Source organism: Sphaeroforma arctica (genome assembly GCF_001186125.1).
Source record: "Sphaeroforma arctica JP610 unplaced genomic scaffold supercont1.244, whole genome shotgun sequence".
Taxonomy (NCBI): domain Eukaryota; class Ichthyosporea; order Ichthyophonida; genus Sphaeroforma; species Sphaeroforma arctica.
Window position 1 is genome coordinate 82,171 of NW_014040314.1, and position 9,545 is coordinate 91,715.

Sequence of the window (9,545 nt, forward strand, 5' to 3'; positions counted from 1 at the left end):
ATGTTCTACCCTTTAATTGTGGTGCAAATACACACACGCAACCAACCAACCAATCAGATCTCACAACTCGACGAAGTGCGCGCCAATAGGATGAGAGCCTTAAACGGCATCGCCCAATCAGATGCACGCAATACATCCGTCAAGGACAACGTCACGCACTCCCATGCCCAGTCCGCGGGGCAGTGCCAGTCCGACCCAATGGCGTTGCCAGACCGTCAGCGTTCAGAGGATACCCACACCCACCCCTGCGATGCATACTCCGCCGACAGACCAGCCCACCAGCACGTCAACGCCCACGTGCGTGCACTCGGCGATGGTGCAGGAGGAAGGCTCAGCCCACACACAAGTGGGGAGGGCCCTGAGCGACTACCGTTGGGTGATGCGTGTGTGTCCACTGGGGTGACGCAGGCGCAAGGGAGTGTGCAGGCAGCCCAAGGCATGCGCACGGGGTCGGAGAAGGGGAGAAATGCGACTGATACCACGGCCGTGCGGGACAGTGGCACTGGCGGTGTAGAAATAGGCACCCGCGGGAGTGGGTCTGGTGACGCGGGGCCCAATGGGGCTGCGGTTATGAACGCGAGCATCAATCAGAATGCGGGTTACAATGAACCGACCAATGGGAGAGGAGGTGTGGTTGTGGATGATCCATCAGCTCAGACTCCGCGCGCGCTTGCTGAGACGATGTCACAGGCACTCGACTGGGGCACCCAGGGATTTGATACCACACCGGTGCGATGGACATCCGGTGTATATGCGAACACCTATGAGAACGGAGATGTAGGTACGAGAGCCAATCATAACGGAGATATATGCACTAGTACAGATGGGGCTGGAGAATCGACCGCGACCGGCGATGAGTACATGTATAGAAGCACCATTGCGAGGGCCAATGGGAATGGCGCGACGACTGTCAGAGATATCCAGACAGCGCATGTCGGGTGCATCGCCGTGGAGAAGCATGTGCGTTTCCATGACAACGCTTCTCCACCGGCTCCTGCACACCCTACAGCACACACAGAAACGTCAGTCACGCATGCCGCTGAAGGGGTGTACCGCTCTGCCTCACACACACTCCCTGCCCACGCCACAATCGATGTCGGTTCTAAGAATAGATCGGCAGTTGCCAGTTCTAAAAATAGATCGGCCAGTACTTCCCCACCTACTACCCCCTCAGGCAGGGCGCCAACCCCCAAGACGTCGTCCAAACGGACAGGCACACCCAAGTTTAGGGCCAACTCGGGTACCACTCTGGATACGAACGTGGACCTGGGCCCTGTCCAAAAATCAGATACAGGTGCAGATACGAGTGTGCATGGAGACACGGATACACACGCACTGCTGCGGAGTGCGAGTACTACGGTGCCGTACAGCTCTGCGATGTCCCAGGCCCTGCAGTGGGATCTTGGATGGGATGATGTGGAAGGCGCGGATGAAGCAGGTGACGGAATAATAGATTTCGGTAACGAAATAAGCGAGGGAACGGTTGCTGATAAGGACTTTGTTGGAAGCGGTGATGAAGCAGGTGACAGAATAATAGATTTCGGTGACGAAATAAGCGAGGGCACGGTTTCTGATAAGGACTTTGTTGGAAGCGGGGATGAAGCAGGTGACGGAATAATATATTGTACTGATGGATTAGACGATGGAGCATTGGGCGACTTCGGGAGAGGTGTGCATGAGATGCCATGTGGTGAGGAAATAGGCGAGGGCGTGGGTAGGGATGTGAAAGTAGGTGACGAAATAAGCGAGGCTGCAGAATGTGAGCCACGGACTAATCCGGTACTACCCGAACAACAGTATGTGAGTGAATCTGTAGTTAACACTTTGAGTCCGAAAATTGGGATAGAGGTGCAGGGACAAGTACCCAGTCTTGCTCTCGGTAGAAAGGGACAGGGGGATCCAGAGAGGACAGTCCTGGTTGGTAGTGCTACGACACATTCGCACGCGCACAAGCGACCAAAACCACATACACAACCAGAAGTACAACCACAGCCACAGCCACAATCTCAATCGCACTCAGACAGTCAAATACAGTCGCACCCGCACCCAATGACACAGACCCAATCCCCACCACTGCCACAGCCACAGCCACAGCCACAGCCACAGCCACTGACACACCACCACCCGCGCACAGTAATGCACACCCAACCGCACACACAGTCTCAGCCACCCACCCTATCACAGTCAGCACATGTACAGCCACACTCACCATCACATGCACAATCACAAGCACATCCACAGTCACAGTCACAGGCACAGCATATGCCCCACCGTACGCAAGCGGGGAGAGCGCTGAAGCTCACTTGGGGTAAACGTCGCAAGAAATTTGGGCGGCGCGGCCCTTGCAGCCAGCCATACCTCACTGTGGATAAAAATAGAACACCTCCATGCAGCCAATCATACACCATTGTGGCTAAAAATAGAACACCTCCATGCAGCCAATCATACACCACTGTGGCTAAAAAATATAACACCTCCATGCAGCCAATCATACACCACTGTGGATAAAAATAGAACACCTCCCTGTTACCGGCCAGACACAGCCGCAAACACGGCTACAGACGCGCCTGGTAGGCAACCCACCGCACAACTGAGTATAGAAACGACGGGACGCCACAGGCACGACACACACCCAGATGCGGATACGACAACCCGTGCGACTAACCGAGATGCACACACGGCACCCCACCGCACAAACACGACGGGACGGTTGGTGCAGGGACCACAACGAGACACGGAGACGTCAGATAAGACGACCCACGGGCCACAGCAAGGCAGCAGCAGTACAACCTCTGGAGAGAGAGAGTGCACACCACCAGGCCTATGGGGGATGGAACACGACCCACCCGTGGCACAGGAACGCACGCACAGGCACACGGCCGCACCAGACAGACGCGTAGAGAAGCAGGGCAAGACAGAGATCACCACACAGACACTACAGGCAGTAGGCGACGGTATGGACACGACAGGCAAGCTAGATATTAAGAGCGAGATCATGAAGGCGTCCCTAGAGGGAGGGCGGTCTATATATGGGAAAAGGGAGCCTGTAGGTGAAAATATCACACGTGCAGGTAAGAATAAGGGGGCAGGTAAAGATAACGAAGACGTAGGTAGGAATAAAGGGACAGGTGAAGAATATGTAGGTAGGAATAAGGGGCCAGGTGAAGATGACGAATACGTAGGTAGGAACAAGGGGCAAGGTGTAGATAACGAATACGTAGGTAGAAATAAGGGTTCTGAGACATCGGCTACTGTAACGAGGAACGGAACTAGTACAGAGGCTGTATGCTCCGCTGGTGGAACTGGAGTAGAGCGAGAGCAGGTTGTTATAGCCGACGCTGGAGTCGGTGACGTGTCTTGGAGCGAAAGAGGGTCTCTCCACGGGAATCGGGGGTCATTTATAGGCAATGAAGAGTCTGAGTACTGGTCCTTCCGCACACCCACGCCGAGTGTGTGGGGTATGAAGGCAGAACAGAGTGGCAGGGCGGATGATGTGAGTGTGTTAGGTGGTGAACTTGGGCCATATAATGTGAGCATGTTGAGCTCCGGGTCTAAAAATAGCACTGGTGGTCCTGATATGGTCATCTCAAACCCAGACACCGCAGAAGATAAAGGGACCAAACGGGCACAGGAACCAACCCTGCTCACCTGCACAGATCACACTGGTACCCATGGACACGAGCAGGAACATACACATACACACAGCCACACACACGCACCAGCATACACACACCCCCTGGGAGAAGCACGCCTGAACACATGCGAGAAGGATACGCTGCTGCCTAGGCAAGGCACAAGGCTGTCCCATGCAACGGCCCACACGCCTACGGTGAGGCCAAATGCTGTGGGTGTGGGTGCAGGTGCCGACGACGCGACTAAACCACAAATACACGCCATTGCAACCAACGCCGGGCGCGTTTGTACTTCAGCCGAGGACGCCGTTGCCAGGCAACCACACGCCGCGGCAGTGAGAGCTCGATCTGCTGCCTCAGGACCGCGTCAGGACCTTGACTCTGAGTTGGGGGGCTATGCACCTTTCCCGTACACGCCTGGGGCTCAAGCCAAGGCCATGGTACCGCGAACCGTACCACAAACACCTGTGGACAGGGCTGGGGTCAGCGCACCCCAATCGCCCGCAGATAGGGCCGATCCCGCCCCGACGGCGATGGGGTCTGCAACGGACAAGGCCCGACTGAGTAGCGCTGAATCAGAACGCACATGGGACCGGTCTGGTTGGTGGGACTTCCGTACGCCCTCCCCGTGGGTGGCCAAAGAAGAAAGTTTGGGGGTTGTCCAGGGGGCCAAAGCGTCTGTATTCGGGTCGAGTACGGCCCTGAAGTTGAGTCTGGGGCTCGGGATGGACGTGGATTTGGATGCGAATTTGAGTGTGGGGGTTTCGGGTATTGTGGGGATGGCTCTGGCCACGTCTACGCCCGTTGACCCAGGCACCGACATACCTACACCCACCCCCACCCACACCCACATACACACACGTATAGCCACAGAAACACCAAACCCCCCTGATACAGATACGAACCCTGATGCGCGCACAAGCAGACCCGCCCGTACTCACACGCACACAGCCACTGTCACAGCAACACAGACCCCCGCTGGTGCACATACAGCAAGACCCGCACATGCCCACATGGACTCCAGCACACCCGCGCCCAGACGGGTGAGGGCAGGCTCAGCTCTGCCATCGCCAGACAACCAGGCCCACACGCACACCCACACCCACACCCACACTCACACTCATCCCCAGTCCCCGATACCGGCGCCAGGGGTAGGGAGAGTGCAAGATACTGACAACGAAACGGCGCGTAGATGGATGGATGAATCGTCCCCACTGGACTTGTCGGATATATCTCCGGTGAGGTGGGTGGAGGGGGGGGGTCTTGCGCACGGGGAGCGGGGTGTATATAGCGGGCTTGTAGGTGTGCCACTCGGCGGAGATGATGGGGATGTGAGCCTCAGAGCCTATGCAGGCATGGGTGCCGGTGTGTGTACTGGATCGACCAGTAGTCCGAAGGCGGGATGCAGTCCGGGTAGTCCTATTCATAGCACCCGCATGGGCTCGGGAGGGCTGGCGGGCCTTAACCAGGCGGACTCGCGTGCACGATCCCTGCGATCTCCTACCCCCACCAACAGTAGTCCGAGTATGCAACCGCGTCAAGGCTCAGGCTTGGGTGGCCGTGTAGTCCCGCACACGGACAATGGGGTGGTGGGACCACCCGACCGAGATCACGCAGACTCGCCTCCACTTCCGCTGCAGATTGCGAAAAACACCAACACAGCCGCACGTGGGACTATCCCTGGGGACACCCCGGAGACGTGTACTGACCACAGCAGCCAGAGTGTGCACCGGAGGCTACCCAAACTCGGTGGACAGCGTTGGGGGTGCTCGACGGCCGGTGGCAGTGGTGAAGGCGCTGCAGCACAGAGAGAGACGCATGCAGGGGCTGGTGCAAGGGCGGGTGGGGGGGTGGCTACGGCACAGGGGAACGAGAGTGTTGTGCTACCGCGTGTGGACGATAGTCTGTCGCTGTCACTGTCGCTGACTGGGCCCTGTGAGCTGGATGATGTGGTGGCCTCTCAGATGGACCTGCACCTCTCCTACCACGACCTGGACCGGAGCCAGGACAGTTCAGGCGGGGCTCGGGGAGGCAATCAGAACACCGGGAATAACATCTCCGCCAATGAGACGGCAGTGAATACGGTGGAGACCAATGAAAACGCACCTGGAAACACGTCGCCGGACGGCATGTGCCCTGACTCTGAGGCTCAGCCCGTCGGTGGCTTAAGAGCTGCAGCCAACGAGATCGGGATACGAATGTCATACTCAACTCGAAATGGTCCTGCAGGTTCCCCGGTGCGGGGTGCAAATCGAGCCTCGACCAATGAAACCGATTCTATAAATAGACCCGTAGCCACCGGCGCCGAGGGCCGTTGTTCGGATTCAGATAGGCCGCTGGCGAGTATCGGTAGCCGACACCGCTCATCCGTATCGCCAGAGAAACACATTGGAGATGCGGTTGTTGCACCGACCAGTAACTACGATGGCTCACACGACAATGACTCACCTCCACGGCCACTCAGGAGAGCTGCCACCCATACGGCCCTCCGTAATAGCAACTGTAAGCCATATGGCGTTTGTCTTCCTTGTTCTTTTTTATTCTTCTTTTTTATTTTGTTGTTCTGAAATGCGATATGTGGAATGGAGGTTTTGCAACGCGAGCGTGTGCGTGTGGGACCAGGTGTGTGCGAGTGGTCAGGATGGATTTTGGAGAGAGCGATTTCTGTGTACATAAGATTTATGCAAGTGATACAATGCGTGCGTAGGCGTATACGGATCTCTAGTGTAGTGAGCCAGTTGACCACAGGTCCATCCAAATAGGTGCATTCCATATATATGTACATATACTGTAACCTCGCCTTATATTAAACGCCACCACCCCTATCTCTCGTATGTATTACATATCAGCCATCTCACACTGTTCTCATCAGATACGCTAGTTTAACCGTCTGCTGACACATATATTTTCAAGTCCGCCTCTAAACAAATATTTAAACTCAACCTCTAGACACATATTTAAACTCCATCTCTGCTGTTGGTGCCTCTCATTCTTCTCCTCAGTCCCGGTGGTACTCGATGATTCCGATGACTCCGCCGCAGACGCAGACACAGACGCAGACGATTCGGTGATTGTGCTAGGCCTGCGTGACAGGCTCAGAGCAAACCACGCCGATCTCAAGATGTCACCCATAAAGTCCCCAGCGTCACCACCTCAAGGTAACTCACACCCACACCCACAGGTGCAGTCACAATCACAATCACAGCCACAGTCACAGCCACAGTCACATCGGGACAACGCCCGCAAACAAACGCATTCAGAAGGGCCGTCGCGTGGCTCTGGGTGTGCGCAACAACAGCCTACCACGAGCACCGGAACCGCACCACATCACAGGCGCTCACCTGACCACACCGTATCTGACACCGCAAGTGTAACCGCAACCGCAACCACAACCGCAAGTGTACCCGCAACCGCTGTAAAGGCCAAAGCCACCACTCCGCCGCCTGCGAGCGGCAGTGGCAGGGCAACTGCAGGCGTGACTAGTGCTGCTGCCACCACGCAAGTACCGAACCGAAAGCGCTCACGCACACCAGAGCCTGAATCCGGCAGTGGAGAAGCTTCGGTCACGAGAAGGCCCTTTCAAAGGCCGCCCTCGCCTGTACAAGACCCTTCTGTGTCCGTGGCCAGCACAAGCACCCGCCAAAAGCAGCACTTACCACATAGGGGAATGGGCCCGAAGCCACCAGTCCGCGGTACATTCCTTCTGCAGCGCATCGCGGGCGGGCGAGCGCCAACCACAGGCGATGAGTCATCAGCACCGGCAGCGGCTTCGCCGTTGCACCGGCTGTTCAGTGCTTCCAGTGATATTGCTGGGGCCACCGCTCCACAGTCCCGCCCACGCATCCCGCTTTTCAGCCCACGGCGAATAGCGGGATGGGCCTCCGGCCCCACCGCCGCCGCGACGGGGACACCCACGCGGTCTCGTGTACCGATATCCAGACCACAGCAGATACCGGTACCATCACAAACAGTATCAGTCGGTGACGTGGAACCTGCGCAGAGTTTGGGATTGGGCGCGGGTGTTCTGGTGGTAGACGACGATAGTGATGACGAGGTGGTGGAGGTGTTGTCCTCGCAGCGAGACAACGTGCGTACACACGCACCGCCACACACCTACACCCACACCCGTGTGCGTGCTACACTGGGAGTGGCACGAGGGAGCAGAGGCACACCGAGACTCACACTAACACCCGGACGTGTAGGCGATGCGAGAGTGTCGACACATACAACAACACACACACCCCCCCACAGACCTGCACACACGCCCAATTTTGGCTCGGCAGGGGTGGCGATAGACCCTCCGGCTCGGCCGGCTGCGCTTGTTGTGGATGTGGATGCGGACGCGTACGACGATGGGGAAGAGGATGAGGTGATCTCTGTGGATGGGGCTGATGATTCAAGCGAAAGCGACAGCGACAGTGCAGGTAGGCGTTGGTGTAGTGTTGGACGTTGCATGCATGAATCCGTGTTGGTGGTGGTTGCTGTGGTTTGTGCGTATGGGTAGGGTATCCTTTTGTGGGCCCATACGCCTACCAATGTGGGCTGTAAGTGCCTGGAGGTTGCGCTTTACAACGTGGAATGAATCAAATGAAAAGAAAGAATTTGTGTGCATGATGGCGTGAACTCTTTGTGTGTGTGGGGGGGGGGGAGATAAGAGCTATTTATTTCGCTGTGAGAAGTCCTGAAATGTAGACTCATGTGTCATTCGGACAAAGAGGTTTATATAGATGTACCTGTTAAAGAGGTTTATATAGATGTACCTGTTAAAGAGGTTTATGTTGGTGAGCTAAGAGTTTGGATAGACAAAATCACTCACGCACCAAACCCTGTAACCCTGTAATTCTGTAGCGCGGGGCATTTCATTTGAATTCGAGGACGACGACCTGACACAGACACAGACACAGACACAACGGAAGAAGGGGACGAAGCTGACTAAAAAGCGTAAGTCAGAGAATGCTTAATTCGATTGGACACTTGATGGTTGGCTTCACTTCGCAAGTATCAGACGATAGCCCGAGGGTTGCGTATATGGAAGTGCTAGTGTGTATTCTACCCCGAGGGTGGCGTATATGGAAGTGCGAGTGTGTATGTTTATTGTGTTATTAGTAGCGTATGATAGCCTCGCAGTGAGCGATTATCACGTTCTGCAGACTCCCCCAATCTTTGGTTACACGGTGTACAAGTCATGTGTACCCTCCATATAGCAATCGTATAGTATGGATCGCGTGAAGATACCGAACATGCGGACAACAAGGTCCAGCATAGAGACGTGACGAAGTTTTTGTGAGAGCGCCGCTACTATTACATGGTACCCCTTCGCTGATCCTTGCCATCGCGTTTTGTCTACGCTTAAATCCTTGAGGCCGAATCTCGTCTGTGTGTTAGTGTGTATGGTGTGCGGGTTGTCCCGTGTTGATATATTTTAATACAATAAAAGGATTGTCTCGTGTTTTATATTTTAATGCAATACTTCCTGCGTCTCCCCACCCCAGAACTCTTTGCGAAGCTGCACGCGCACTTCAGTACTAATGAATCCCTGCGCCACGCCATGCTGGAGTACAAGGTAAGCGACCAACGTACAGGTGACCATACGCCATCTTCTGTAGTACTGTAATGTCCTCGTGCATCAAGTTATCAAGCCCAAGTGCTTTATCATGCAGTCGGATGAACTCAGCTATTGTCGTCCCGATATACTCATATCAGTGTGTAGTGTGTCAGGCCCCGTTTAGGTGGTGTGAACTTATGAATTTTATTTTATCATACTCGCTTTGGAAATGAAACAATGGTGTTATGTGGTCGCGTCATATGAATAATTATATAAGCATATGCGTATGTATATATGTAGGTACATTTGTATGTAGTGTGCGCGTGCGTCTGTATATACATATACATATATATATATATATATATATA

At 55.0% G+C, this 9,545-nt stretch overlaps 2 protein-coding genes across 2 annotated transcripts in view; both read left to right on the top strand.

Annotated features, from left to right (window-relative positions):
• SARC_04391 (hypothetical protein) lies at positions 1-8,593 on the top strand (the record flags this gene model as incomplete). The annotated part of the gene is made up of 4 exons (XM_014301787.1): positions 1-2,308; positions 2,538-6,134; positions 6,635-8,056; positions 8,481-8,593. 4 exons carry the CDS (start codon positions 1-3, stop codon positions 8,591-8,593), a joined length of 7,440 nt encoding a protein of 2,479 aa, XP_014157262.1.
• A 500-nt stretch (positions 8,594-9,093) lies between these two features.
• SARC_04392 (hypothetical protein) overlaps positions 9,094-9,545 on the top strand; it is a gene marked incomplete at both ends in the record, with an annotated part of 4,413 nt that continues 3,961 nt past the window's right edge. The window contains one exon of the mRNA XM_014301788.1: positions 9,094-9,195. Within this exon, the coding sequence (XP_014157263.1) occupies positions 9,094-9,195 (102 nt within the window). The remainder of the gene's footprint in view (positions 9,196-9,545) is intronic.